Source organism: Phyllobates terribilis, unplaced genomic scaffold (genome assembly GCF_046119375.1).
Source record: "Phyllobates terribilis strain yellow unplaced genomic scaffold, ASM4611937v1 Scaffold_1__5_contigs__length_1240528914, whole genome shotgun sequence".
Lineage (NCBI taxonomy): Eukaryota > Metazoa > Chordata > Amphibia > Anura > Dendrobatidae > Phyllobates > Phyllobates terribilis.
In genome coordinates, this window is record NW_027362761.1 from 853,753,829 (window position 1) to 853,768,309 (window position 14,481).

Below are 14,481 nucleotides of genomic sequence, written 5' to 3' on the forward strand. Positions count from 1 at the left end.
ACCCGTGACTGTTCGGGTTCGGCTAATTTAGCCGAATGCCAAACAGTTTATTAAAAGTTCAGGTTTGGGCACCGGAACATGTCCTGAACCCCGAACCCGATCTCCATTCATGTGAATGGGGGAGCCAAATTTACCTGGTTTCCCACGCTATCATTTGCGTGACAGTGCAGGAATTAGAGGCTCTGATCGGCGATAATAGCATTACCGCGGTCAAAGCCCTTTGGCATCATGCTGACAGGTGTCAGCATGATGCCACAGCTGTGACAGTGACCCGCGGTAAAAAGATTACAGCTGGTCATAGGCGCCGGATGATGTTAGTACTACCACCATCAGCCGGCGCTTACTGCGATAGGAAACAGCGAGCGCAGGCATCGCTGGATGGGAGCAGTAGTCTCCCATCCGCCGGCACCTGTGCTCTGCTGGAAGTAAAAAAAAAAAAGTTACAATTAATAAAAAAAGTATTAAAATAAAAATAAAACACATTATACTCACCTACACCTTGTCCCCAATTTTCTCCACCCCTGCAAAAAAAAAAAAACACCATATACTCACCTTACTAATCCCCGAAGCCCATGATCACCTGTAATAAAGGTAAAATAATAAAGCAACCTCATCCTCTCCTGTCCGACGTAGTCCAAATATCAAGGGTCCCATGATGATCCCATGAACAGAACGGGCACATTGTAAGATGTGACTGCTCTGTTCATTTGCCAGCAATACACTGATGCTCAGTGTATTGCCAGCAAATAAGTTCAGCGCATGCGCAGTATTTTCCCATGCTTTCGCTGACGTGAACTCATTGATGCAAGTGTGGGAAAATACTCACCGAGCATGCGCTGACCTCATTTGCCGGCAATACACAGGGGGTAATACCCATGGAGTTTCCTAGGCTACTAATATCAGCCCCCAGCTGTATACTTAGCCTTTACTGGCTATTAAAATGGAGGACCCCCAAAAAAATGACGTGGGGGTCCCCCTATTTTAACAGCTGGCAAAGGCTATGCAGACAGTTGGGGGCTGATATTAATAGCCTAGGAAGGGGCCATAAATATTGGCCCCCTCCGAGGCTAGAAACAGAAGAACTTAGCCATCCCAGAAATGGCGCATCCACAGGATGCGCCAATTCTGACACTTAGCCTTGTTCTGCCCACTGCCCTGTAGCGGTGGAAGTGGGATTATAGGGTTGGGGTTGATATCAGCTTATAATGCCAGCGGACATTAAGCCCAGGTTATTAATAGAGAGGCGTCTATAAGACGCCCCCATTACTAACCCCATAGTGGAAGTCAAATATTTTATTTGAAATAAACACAAACACCTTTAATGTTCTAAATTAAATGATACTTAACGTCACACCCATTCCAGCTGAAACCAATGTCATCTGCCATAAAGGTAAAATAATAAAGTAACTTCATCCTCAACTGTCCGATGCAGTCCAAATATTGAGGGTGGTACCATGATTCCATGAACAGAACGGACACATTGTAAAATGTGACCGCTCTGTTCATTTTCTGGCAATACACTGACAGTGTATTGCCGGCAAATGAGGTCAGCGCATGCGCGATGAGTATTTTCCCATGCCTGAATCAATGAGTTAAACTCGGTTCAACTCATTGATGTCAGCTCAAGTGTGGGAAAATACTCACCGTACATGCGCTGACCTCAATACACTCAATGAGCATAAGTGTAGTGCCGGCAAATGAACAGAGCAGTCACATTTCACAATGTGCCTGTTCTGTTCATGGGATCGTCGTGGGACCCTCGATATTTGGACTGAGTCGGACAGGTGAGGATGAGGTTGATTTATTATTTTACCTTTATTACAGGTGATCATGGGCTTCGGGGATTAGCTGTAAGGTGAGTATATGGTGTTTTTATTTTTGCAGGGGCGGAGAACATCGGGGACAAGGTGTAGGTGAGTATAATGTATTTTATTTTAATATTTTTTTATTAATTTTAACTTTTTTTTTACTTTCAGCAGAGCACAGATGCCGGCGGATCGGAGACTACTGCTCCCATCCAGTGGTGCCTGCACTTGCTGCTTCCTATGGAAGTAGCCGCCGGCTCATGGTGGTAGTAGTACCATTAGCCGGCGCCTATGACTATTACAGCCGATCAGAGCCTGTGTTTCCTACGCTGTCATGCAAGTGACAGCGCGGGAAACACCTGAACCTGAACATTAACACGGACTTCCTCAGGAAGTCCGTGATCGGGGTCCATGCCCAAACAGTAAGTGTTCGGTAAGGACCCTGAACTTTAGTGTTCGGGTTCGCCTATCACTAGTCTCATCCTCAATAATAAGGGGTCATCAGGGGAGTGTACGTGTAAGGGTGAAAAAAAATATTAAAAAATATACTTAATACAGTATATTTCTGGAAAAGAAAAAACAGGGTACTGCAGTTACAGTTACATCCTGTCTGGTGTGCTTGTAAGGGTGGGAGCCACCACATTAGGCATGACAGAGTTAGGAATTACACATGGTTATCCATACCTCTGGTCCAAAAAGGCTTCACATACTATCATGCCCGCTCTTCTAATTGGGGGACATCATAACATTTATTATTGGCACAGTTGATCATTTTCACTTTATCATCTAATATATGCGTGATATCTATGCCTACCCATGCCATATTTTCTGTGTTTTGTTTTTAGGTTGTGTGTACGATTATCCCTTTAAAAATGATTTATTAAAAGTTATATTTTAATATTATGATCTCTCCTTTCTGCTAACATATTATCTCCTGAGAGATACATAACTGATTAGACAGATTGGTTGATTATGGCTATTAACATGAGGATCAGGCAATAAAATCATCATCTCTTGCGGGAGTGACGGGTTTCCCCCATAGAGATAAAATAGCTGACTGTTTCCACAAGGTTCAGCCAACTTTTTTCTAATGTGCAGGGAGGCCTTAAGGCATAACAATCAAGAAGTGTCCTGCGCAATTACCTATTTTCCCCAAGGAATAAGTGTGTGATCCTTCATTTGCCCCTGCAAGGAATACACAGTACATCATTAAGTTTCTTCAATAAACTGAACTGATATCCAATATTTCTAGATGAAGCCACTGGTCCTCCAGTGCCAGATCTAACAATTCCCTAAATAGATCAAGTTGAAATGGGTCTGTAATGACAATTAAACTATTTCTCAATGGATCTGTTTATGCTTTTTGTGCGATATGAATAAATAACATGATTAAGCCGAAAGCAATGAGATCAAGAAAATATTTCATATGGTATCTGAAAGGCTCAATATTCAACAAAATTTATGAGAATGAAATTCCAATTGGATCTGCATAATCTGAATGTCAAGTCCTGAATTGTCGCGGCCAGTCTCATTTGTTCCATGCGCAGTGATAATCTATGACAGTGTGGGAACATTTACAGAAAGATAGCTGGTTTCATCGTCTGAGCTTGACAGTGTACACAAAGCATTTGAGCAAAATAACAATTTTAAGAATGCAAATGGTGTTCATCCCAGAGATTGAGGGAAATGCATTGGCATTTACTCTGCTGCCAATAAATATATTCTTGACCTTAGCTATAAAATCAGAAAGACAGAAAGTTCCAGTTTTTGTGCTAATGCTGCCATCAAGTCAGAATAATCCCTGCTTTAATTTTCAGGAGCCTGTGATTTTCTTTCATTATGTAGGATTAGAAAAGTGTAGACAGCGGTGCATTTTCTATTTGTAATACACATGAAAGACACAAAAATAGCTTTGGGTAGCGGGCGCGAAAGTGAGATTTCACATTCGTTCGCATGTCAACTCATCAGTTACAGATGTGTCATACTAATGACTGAGCAGGAGCACAGGAGCACTGACATTATGCACATTTATCTTGCCTTTTTTTTTAAAGAAAAGGTGTATCTGCATCCCGATGCACTCTGTCTCCTGCTGTCGCCATGATAAGTGCCCTCTCTGACAGTAGAGCGGATAGTGGCAATGCTACCTATCCGTCATATTCCCTGCTGAAAGGCACCTTGACTGTAGTTAGGGATGCAAGAGAAAAAAAAACGCCACAAAATGCTTTCCTTTTAACGTTATTATTGTTAGCACGTAGAAAAATGTGCAACTATCAGACATGATTATCTTCAAATATGTCAGCGATTTAATTATGAAATGAGTAAATGGAATTTAGGAAACCGGCGGGACCAGGTGCATGCAGCCCATTATCCTGATAGAGCAGCATACTGTGCTCGCATTCACTAAAAGCAGTAATAACTAATTGAAAATCTGTTTAGATCCTTGTTTCATTTTAAATATTGCTACCTCTTTACGTCCAGATTGAATCTGCTGTCACTTGAATGGTTCAGCATGACAGTAACCATGGAAATGATATATACAGTGCTGCTGTGCTTGACGGTGCCATTTACCTGCAGTCATTATATCAATACATATTAAATCAAATTACTATCTAATTCCTTGACTGTTATTACCGGTTATTTTTATTTTTCTACATCTGCATGGAGAATGACTGAGGTGACATTGACAAAGGAGATGTACCGTTACCGGCTCTATGTACAACTTGGAAACAGGACACTGATGGAAGCAATATAGGACACTGCTGGAAGTAATATATTATTTTGTAAAAGTGTCACTTAAAAGATTTGTTAAATAGGTCAATTAATAGGTTTTGGGTGGTGATGGCATAATAGGAGAGTTTTGGATCTGGTAGGATAGTCTCAACAAGTTAAGTGTTATTGATTTATGTGGTCAGTACTGAAATATAAGGTCAGCTATAAGATGGGCGTTCAGAATAATTTACATAAGGTTTATGCCAGATCAAAAGCAGAAGTGAAATAGAAGTTTTAAAAGTATAATTAAAGTGAAATAGGATAGAAGATGGAGCACATGGGGCATTATTGTTGGAGGGTTCGTGTTTTTTTCTTCTCATTTATATCCATCAGGGAAGCGAAGTAGTGCTATGTGCCTATAAACAATACTCCTATGGAAGGATATACCATAATTTACCATTTATGGTAAGTGGTGCAAAGATTTGTCTTATCATTGTCCTTGATTTGAGATTGTGTCAAGCTACCCAGGAGTCCAGAGACATAATGCAAAAACTCATATCACTGCTCCAGGCCAGTTTTTATATAGTCTGGCCATGGCAGACCGGATAATCTACGGTCAGTAGTAGAAAACCACAGCACACCAGTTTTTTCAGAATAGAAAATGGCTATTGGCTACCTATCTGTATATACAGATATGATTCGTGGTACTTCTGACATTTAGGCTAGGGTCACATGACCGTATGTTCTCCATCTAAGAAAAAACATCCAGTTATGCTAATGAGACTCTGATCAGACTCTGGTCTATGTTCAGAGTGGGATCCTGTTTTCTCTGATGTGGTTAATAATTGTTATCTGAGTGCAGTCTAACTATTTTCACAGACCCATAGACTTGAATGGGGGAGTGCGATCCGATTATCAGAGGCAAATTTTGCATGCTGCATTTTTTTTCCTCGGACCACTTCCACCTCATTGAGCAACATTGGTCTGAGTGCGATCTGATATTTTGACAGATCGCACTCGGATCGAAACAATGGTCGTCTGCATGAGCCTTTACAGAGTGGATAATTAAAGCAACCCACCAACCTGGCTTTGAAAAGTGCCAAACATTTGCTTCCCACTGCCTGCTCCCTGAGGCTGGCAATCCTCTCTGGCTACATGCTAGATGGCTACTGCATTGCTATGAGGAATGCAAGATGGCTACTGCATTGTTATGGGGAATGCAAGATGGCTACTGCATTGTTATGGGGAATGCAAGATGGCTACTTGCAGTGGTAAGGCTAAACTTTCCCTCACCTGCATTCCCTGTACCATTGATCAGATTTCCCACTGCTCCCTATGCTACTGTGGCAGTCATTTTTTATTTCTTAAATCTGCATCGAAAAAGGGGTGCAACAGCAACTTACCATCGCTTTTCCATTTTTTCACTTTAAATACTTTTAGGGTTCAGACATATTGCCTAATGTGTAAAATGTGTCCGTAAACTGAAATGTTAAATGTAGCAATTAAGATTTTATAGAAAAAAGAAAAAAGTAATATTTTATTTTAAAATGTTAAAGTCTGCCAGCTGTGAATAAACATTCCCTTATCCTTTCTGGAAATATAGTTGTGCGGCAACACAATTGCGTACCTCCCTAACAAGTGTAATATGTTACATGGCACATAATGCTTCTTTAGACTTTTCACTCCCCTGTGTGATTTGTGTTCAGAGCAACTTCAATTTATTTCAGCACTTAAGACTGCAACAGTGTCCAAGTATCTAATAACATTTGCCATCTTCAGAACCTCTTAAACCTGCAAACACTATCTAGCTTCTACATTGTGGTGCATTTCAGAATAAAAGGTGACATTCAAACACCATATCCTTTAGATCCACATTTTATCAGCTTAGTATTGGCTATCACACTGATGCAGGTAGGAACTGCCTGAGAAATCTAATACATGTTTTTATTGCATTTCTTAGTATATGTATTAACTAAGCATATCTAACAATGATAATTAAAGCAGTTGTTCCAAAATTTCAATCAAACATGTAAAAAAGTCTGGTAGCTAAGACTCCAGCCAATTCCAATACCAAGGAGACTACAGTACTAACCATCAATAGAGAAGAGAAAAATCCTCAGAGATAAAATATGTAATATATGAGCTGAAATGCATTCATTTGAGGGAAAACCAATCTAAAATATTCAAATTGGTGTAATTTATTAATTCACATAAAATATAATAGTCATCAGTAGGCAGTGCTGCATATGTATGTACAATGTACAGTATATAAGGCTTTGGAATTGTTCTTTGTTATGACATCCGGAACATCATTTGTAGATTTCTGAAAGTTAAAACCCCCATCACTATTGATCACTAGAAGAGATCATTGACTCTTTATCAAGCACTGTATTCCATAGGCTGGTAGCTTTCTCCATCGACTTACAGTGCAACAAAACCTCCCAGAGGCTTTGGGACCTAGGTCGGCATGGAAGTACCACCAGAGTATATATCATTTAGACGCACATCTATTGCCAACTAAGTGTCCATGTGGGTCGCCACAAAGCTACCCTTTATTGGCACAGAATCTTCAAAGTCATGGTGGTACTCTGAATGTGTAACCTCAAAGTGAGTCTACTGGGTAACTGGTACCACTAGACTACAGACTAAGCAGCAGTTTAGGAAAAAGTATATAGTTAAAGAGGATCTGTTACTAGTTTTGTGATTATTTTATTACCATTGCTTCCTTGGGTATTTCGATTTTTTATTTTTTAAAAATATGCCGTATGGCACCAGAGATATGGACCTTTTTATTTAGTTTACCAAAAGGGCATTGCTCCCTGGATTCTCTGGAGGGCATGTCTTTAATCTTCTCTGCATTATTACCTTGTGAGCAATGGGAAAAGATCATACAAATTAGCATTAAATATAAAAGGTCATATCTTTGGAGCCATGGGGTGGAGTTAAAAAAAAACAAACAAACAAAAGAACATAACATAGAAACCAGATTACTCAGGGGAGGAACAGTTACTGTGTGGTTTAACCATACCTAGGAAAATAAGCATCGCATAGTGATTGAATGATAACGTACTATCAATTTATTATGTACTGGCTGCCTCTTAGCTTTACTCCTGTGGGAATTTCTTCAATATTTGCTTGAGAAAAGTTGAACTGCATGGAAATATAATTTTTTTTCAACCTATGTAATCTCCTGTTCTCACTTGCTCTCAAAGAATGTAATTTGACCTGAACCTCTGCTGGCTTGGCCTAAACTGCGAATTTCAACTGACTAAGGAAAACAACGCCTTCCCAATGGTTCCCCTTGAACTCTATATTCTTCCAACTTTATTAATGCCCCAGATGAACTTGCCCAACTTACTAGCTTCTATCATTATCTTCTGCACACAGAATGACCAGGGGCTCCAATTACAATGACGCCATCTTTGCTACTCTACTCCATCACATGCTTCTTGTCGCGCAGAGATCTACTCCCACTAGAAGCAGCTACTGTTGACCTGTGGCACCTAGCACAGGTAACATTCAGATACTGTACAGTAAATCTTCCATTCACATTGTTCTTACTGAACAAAGCCCATGATCATAACTCATATTTACTGCGTCTTTGAAGTCAATAAAAAATGAAATAGCAAAACCTTAAAATTATCATACAAAATCAAAGGAATTTTCCAGAATGCTTATCATCTACACAAATATGGAAAAAAATGTACTTCTATGCTGAGGAAATTATTTTGAGGGTCCACTAAAACAGTGTGCTATTAAGGGGTTTTCCACTTCATGAAATGTAAAATAACAAAGACAGATAGTACTCACCCTACCCCACTCCAGCAATGTCTCTCTGTGTTTTGGTTGCATGGTGATGTCACGTCAGCAGCTCACATCACTACTGCTGCCAATCACCTGCTAGTGTACACGGCATGAGCGATGGAGCCCATTTTATTGCTTCAGTTCTGATGAGCTGTGACCATGACATCAGCACTGCAGCCACAAAGAGACCGGTGGAGCAGCGGGGAGCCAGCGCTGGAGTAGTGTTGGGTGAGTACTATCTATTTTTGTTATTTTATATAAAAGGACTCATTTGGAGTCCATTCTTCTAAAAGTGGAAACCCCTTTGATAATGATACCAGACCAAAATGTAATCTTAGCAATGATACACATACCAATAATTAATGATGACATCATTAGGATGTGCCATCAATATGTTCTAGGTAGATTTCCGAAGGCTGGGACGCTACCAAAGCCTTTTATATTTTTACCAACTTCTTCCATGTTCTGGGCTAATCTGCAATAATGCACAAATAACATCTAATACACATTACAGTATGTCCGATAGGCAACCATAATTAATAAAGAGAATTGACCTCTTGAAGGGTGTTCCAGAGGTCAGACGATCTATAGTCAATAGTTTATAGCACAGAGCCCATATTTTGTACAATTGCAGCAGCATGTGAGTTAATCCATTAGAAACTTCAGATGGGGCTTTTTTGATAACAGTATCTTGATTTTCTAAAAAAAATAGTCTTGTTGCATGAATGTAAATTACACTATTTTTACTCACAAGTCAGATCATACTAGCTCGAGTTATTAACATCTACCCTGACAGAGAATGTTGTCTGTTTCATCTTGTGATATTTGCAATCAATATTTCATATATCCTGACAAATATGAGTTATTATAGTCATAAGTAATAAAATAGGACATTTGAAAAGATCAAGAGAGATATGAAAAGTATTCCCATATTATAGGCACTGAATTAATTTCAACATATTTCTGATAATCTTCATGTGTTATTTTCATATGAAATATTGTCTAGAAGAAAGAGAAATGAACAGGCACACCGTTCCATTACGTTACATGAGCACATATGTCTCATACATAACATACATCAGATATCCTATATACAGTAGGTGACTGAAACCGTTAAGACCAAGATGTGTTCTGTCAGTCTGAAATGATAGTTGGTAAAAACATGCAGAATTTTGCATACTGACATTGAAAGTTGCCAGTCTTGGGAAATGTTATTTTTCTAGACATGACATTTATCAATTTAAATGCAAACAGCTTTTGTAGAGCCAGAATTATATTTAGGAGAAAAAAAGGAAAAAATATAACACTTTTATAGGAAGAAGAAAAATAGTAAATCATGGCCATGTATCCACCAAGATCAGTTTTATCCATAACATAGAAAATGGTCTCTCTAATTGCTCTGAATTTTCATCAACATGACAACAGAAATGGCAAAATGCTAATTTATTGCTCAAGCATTCATGAACCTACATTGGGGTCAAACGTCAAGACTACGGTAGAGAATTCACATTAGAAACTATATAGTTTCTCTTTCATCTGGTCATAGATATATTCATTCCCTGCACAGCACTCCAAAATATGTTGATGTTATTTAAATAAAAATAATTGTTCATCGAGTAATGCACAGCTCAGTTAATGGAGAAACAAAAAAGGTATCCTCATTGCTCTAGTCAACAATCCTCAAGGTACGCAGCCCCTGAAAAAACGGATTGTCCGTTATTGGACAACTGTTATTAATGGGCTCAAGTTGCTTAGCAAAATAGAAAAAAATTGATACCCCCCAGAAAGGCACTGCTCCTTTTTAAAGCTCTTTCTGATGTAATCATCAGTCCAACCTTGGATTCCAAAGCACGGATTGACGGCGCCTCTCTTGAACCGAGCGTGACAGCCTCATAGAAATATATGAAGCTGTCACTTGTCTGTGATCCGACATCGGACTGATGATCTCAGATGTGTGAAAGAGCCTTTACTCAACAATGCATTCCCAGCAGTCTCCTGGGATCAACCCCCAGCAGGGATGTCACATGAAAACTACAGCCAATCGGTGACCGCTGATTGGCTAAAGTGCTTATGTAACATCTTTGCTAGAGGCATATCAAGCATACCAATGAGGGCAAAGCATTAAATACTGAAGAGTGACATCGGTCCAGGAGGTTAGTATCAAGTTTTTTGATTTTTTTTGTAACCTCCCTCGATCCACTAATATGTGGATGGACCACTACTGTACAACCCTTTTAATAACATTTGCCACGTTATCAGAGTTGTCTACAGAATTGATTATGGTATATTCTGTTAAAATTAATGCAATATATACAGTAAATTGTAGAAAATTCCGTCCTTATTATATTAATTACATCACTTATACAGTACAGTACATTAACATGGACAATGGCTGTAAGATACTAATACAGAATGCAAAATGGCACATTACCGTTTAGAGCGAGTTACATAATTAGATATACGGTAGCTAGCTTACTGTATGGATGCAATAGAAAGAGAACTGATTTCTGAATTCTCTAATGCCTACATTAGGATAATCATTCCCAACCTGCCAGTGCATTCTTATTAGATGAGACTGACATTTATAATCATTGCTGATTCTATACAAATGTTAATATTTGTTTTCTTTTATCGATTCCAGAGGTTTATTAAATAGCTAATTACATACTGTACCTCATTGTTAAGTTTTAAAGAAGCTTAGAATAAGCATTTAGAAAGAAATGTAAAAGACTAATAAAGTAAAGCAGAATTTCTGAGCACTATTTCACTTATAACCATCTCAATAAGGCTAGGCATACATGGAGACATGTATTGCATGACACTGAAATAATAGTGTCATATTGTGACATAGCATTCAAATGTCTGTAAAATAATGTCATCTAAATCTCTACTTATGCAGCTGTTGATTCCTGAATGAAAAAATTGCTGTTTTAATTCTCATGCAAATATAGTTCAAGTGCCCTGGGTGTGTCAAAGCACTTCCCAGGCCTCTATCTCCTTGGCCCTCCTTGCTTGACTGACAGCCCACTGGCTTTGTATTTAGAGAATAACATGGCCATTAAGAGTCGGAGGGGTATATCTTTCTGACAGATTACCTTATAGAATAAAATTACAAAAAATATATACATTATATCAATATATCCTGTAGAGCTACTTATTTATTTCTAGAAATCATTGTAACAGTGTTTTTGGACTTGGTGTTTAAAAAGATATTGCAGAGCACTGATGAAAATTATACTTTGTATTATCAATATAATGTAGCAATATTCTATTATAGTCATTTAGTATATATAAAGAAACCTTCCTTTAATTTCTTTACCCAGTCACATATACACAAGGTGACTTCAACTGAGTTCAATAAAATCTATTTAAGTCACTAGCAGGCTGTATATTAATATACACTTATTTGGTACCTCATAGGACCCAGGCCCTGGAGTAATCTCCTTTGAGTCTTTGAAACGCTCTTCTCTTGGAACAGATGATAGAGTTTGTATGACTGGCTTCTTTACTGGGTCATAGGCTCCTGGTCCTGAGGGTATCAAAAGTAATAGTATTTTGATTAATCAATAAATAACAAAGTAGTGAGATATGGTTGCATACCATTTATATTACCAGTCCTTTCCAATGTGGACAGGCAAATGCATGGCTACCATTTCAATTTATACCTTATGTTGCAATATACAATGGATATAAGTCTACACACGACTGTTGAAATGCAAAATTTTTGTCATGTAAAACAATCATACAAAGAAGAATCATTTCAGAACTTTTTCCAATGTCACCCATAATCTGTACAAACCCTTTAAGAAAAAAGCTAAAAATATTTTGAGAGGGAAAATAAAGATAAAACTAAAATAATGTGGCTGCTTAAGCGTGAACACCTTCTTAGAATAGGTGATGTGGTTGTGTTCAGAATTAGACAATCACATTTAAACTCATGTTAAATAGTAGTCAGTGCACAGCTGCCATCATTTATAGAGAATCTGCTTAACCTTATATAAAGTTTAGCTGTTCTAGAAGGATTTTCCTGACATTTTCTTGATTGAATTTTATAGCAAAAGCCATAGTCTGTAAACAGCTTACAACATAGTAAAGGGATCTCATTATTGAAAGTTATTAGTCAGGCATTCGAAATACCATGGAACACTGTGAAGATGGTAACTAAGAAATGGCTTAAAATTTGGCACAGAAATGACATTACCTAGAACTGGATGTTCTTCAAAACTTGATGAAAAGACAAAAAGAAGATTAGTCTGGGAGGCTGTTAAGAGGCCTACAGCGTCATTGAAGGAGCTGCAGGAATTTCCAGCAAGAACAGGTTATGTATTACATTTTACAACAAGCTCCTGTATTCCTCATATCTCTGGCTTGAGGGGTAGGTTTGCAAATGGAAGCCTTTTCCTACAAAGAAAAAACCTGGCTATGTTTTGGCAAAACCTACATCAAGTCTGCCAAAAGCATGTGCGAAAACGTGTTATGGTTTATAAGAACAAAGTTGAACTTTGTGGCCATGATTTTAAAAGGCATATTTGGTGCAAAGCCAACACTAAACATTACACAAAGAAACCATGCCCACAGTGAAGCCTAGTGGAGGCAGCATTATGCTATGGGACTGTTTTGTGGAAGCTGGAACTGGGGCTTTAGTCAAGGTGGAGGGAATTATGAACAGTTCCAAATATCAGTCAATTTTTCATCAAAACCTGCTGGGTGATTGTGAAGTGACCCACTGCTAGCCAGCAAGAGCAGTGTGTCGGTCACACTTGGCGTTAGCTGTTGCTCTACTGCACTCCTTTGAGGACTGGGTATACTCTTCACCCGTTTCCCAGTCCTGGCAAGGGGGAACTTTAGCAGAGCCCTTCCCAGGTGGACAGCAGTGTGGCGGCTGGTGACTGGGCACCCCCACTAGCTCTGCCCCTGGAGGTGACACCCCACACCCCCATGGCCAGTAAAGGGCGATGGGTGGCCCGCCGGAGAGCCAGAGCCTGCCCAGAAGCGTGAGGAGTCCACTCAGGTACAGAGCTACCATTCCTACTAGTGCCACCCTCTTGAAGAGAGACCTCCAGAATATCAGCAACGAGTTTGCCAGGAAACTTGGCATGGAATTCGGCAATTAACTCATTGGTATGAATGCACCCCTTAGGAACCCATGACTTCACTTCCGGTCCATGCCCCTTCCAATGAATTAAATATTGAACGGAATTCCGCACTTTTCTGGAATCAACAATCTGTTTGACCTTATACTCTTCTTCACTAGCCACAAGGACAGGGCCCGGGGGAAAATGAGGACCACTGGTTTCTGAGCTTTTTTTAGGAGGGACCGATGAAAAATGTTGGGGACCCTAATGACATCAGGGAGCTTAACCCTAGAAGCAACCAGATTAAACACATCCAGAATGGGGAAAGATCAATAAACCGAGGGCCTAGCTTAGAAAGGGTACCATGAGTTTAAGGTTTTTATTAGACACCCACACCAGATCCCCCACTGTCAACTGCTTGCCTTAAGACCGACGTTTATCAGCTGCAACCTTCTGCCCAGCGGATGCCTTCAGAAGCTGCTGGCGAATCCCCTCCCAAACCTCCCTCAGCCTATTAGTAGTCTCAGAGACCCCAGGAATCTCTTTCCACCCCCTGAGGAAAACAGGAGACCTAGGATGGAAGCCAAAGTAAAAAAAAAGAGACGTACCCAATGACTCAAGATGTCTATTATTAAGGGCAAACTCCGTCAAAGGTAAATATACCCCCCATTCAAGCTGGTTATAAGAACAAAAGCACCCAAGGTACGTTTCCAGTGACTTATTAGTCGTTTTCAAAAGACTATTACACTGGGGGTGGAATGCAGAGAAAAATGACAGTTCCATCCCAATCATACCACAGAAAGACTTCCAGAACCTAGAGATAAACTGTGAACCCCGATCAGACACTATATTAACCGGGACACCATGCAATCTGACCAAATTATCAATAAACACGTTTACCATCTCATGAGAGGAAGGCAAACGTGCCAGGTAGATCCGTGATAAAATCTATTGAGATGTGCCCGGAATGGGAAGTGGGAGGAGTTTACTAGCCTGGGCGGACTGCATTAACTTACTCTTGGCACACACCTCACAAGACTGAACGAATGCCTCCACATTCTAACCCATCAATACCCTCATTTCACCAA

The 14,481-nt window shown here is 39.5% G+C and overlaps 1 protein-coding gene across 1 annotated transcript in view; it reads right to left on the reverse strand.

Moving 5' to 3' along the window:
• The window catches only part of STPG2 (sperm tail PG-rich repeat containing 2), a 1,485,896-nt gene that overhangs the window by 493,022 nt on the left and 978,393 nt on the right, over positions 1 to 14,481 (reverse strand). Inside the window, exon 13 of the mRNA XM_073638559.1 lies at positions 11,732 to 11,847. Coding sequence (XP_073494660.1) covers positions 11,732 to 11,847 — 116 coding nt within the window. The remainder of the gene's footprint in view (positions 1 to 11,731; positions 11,848 to 14,481) is intronic.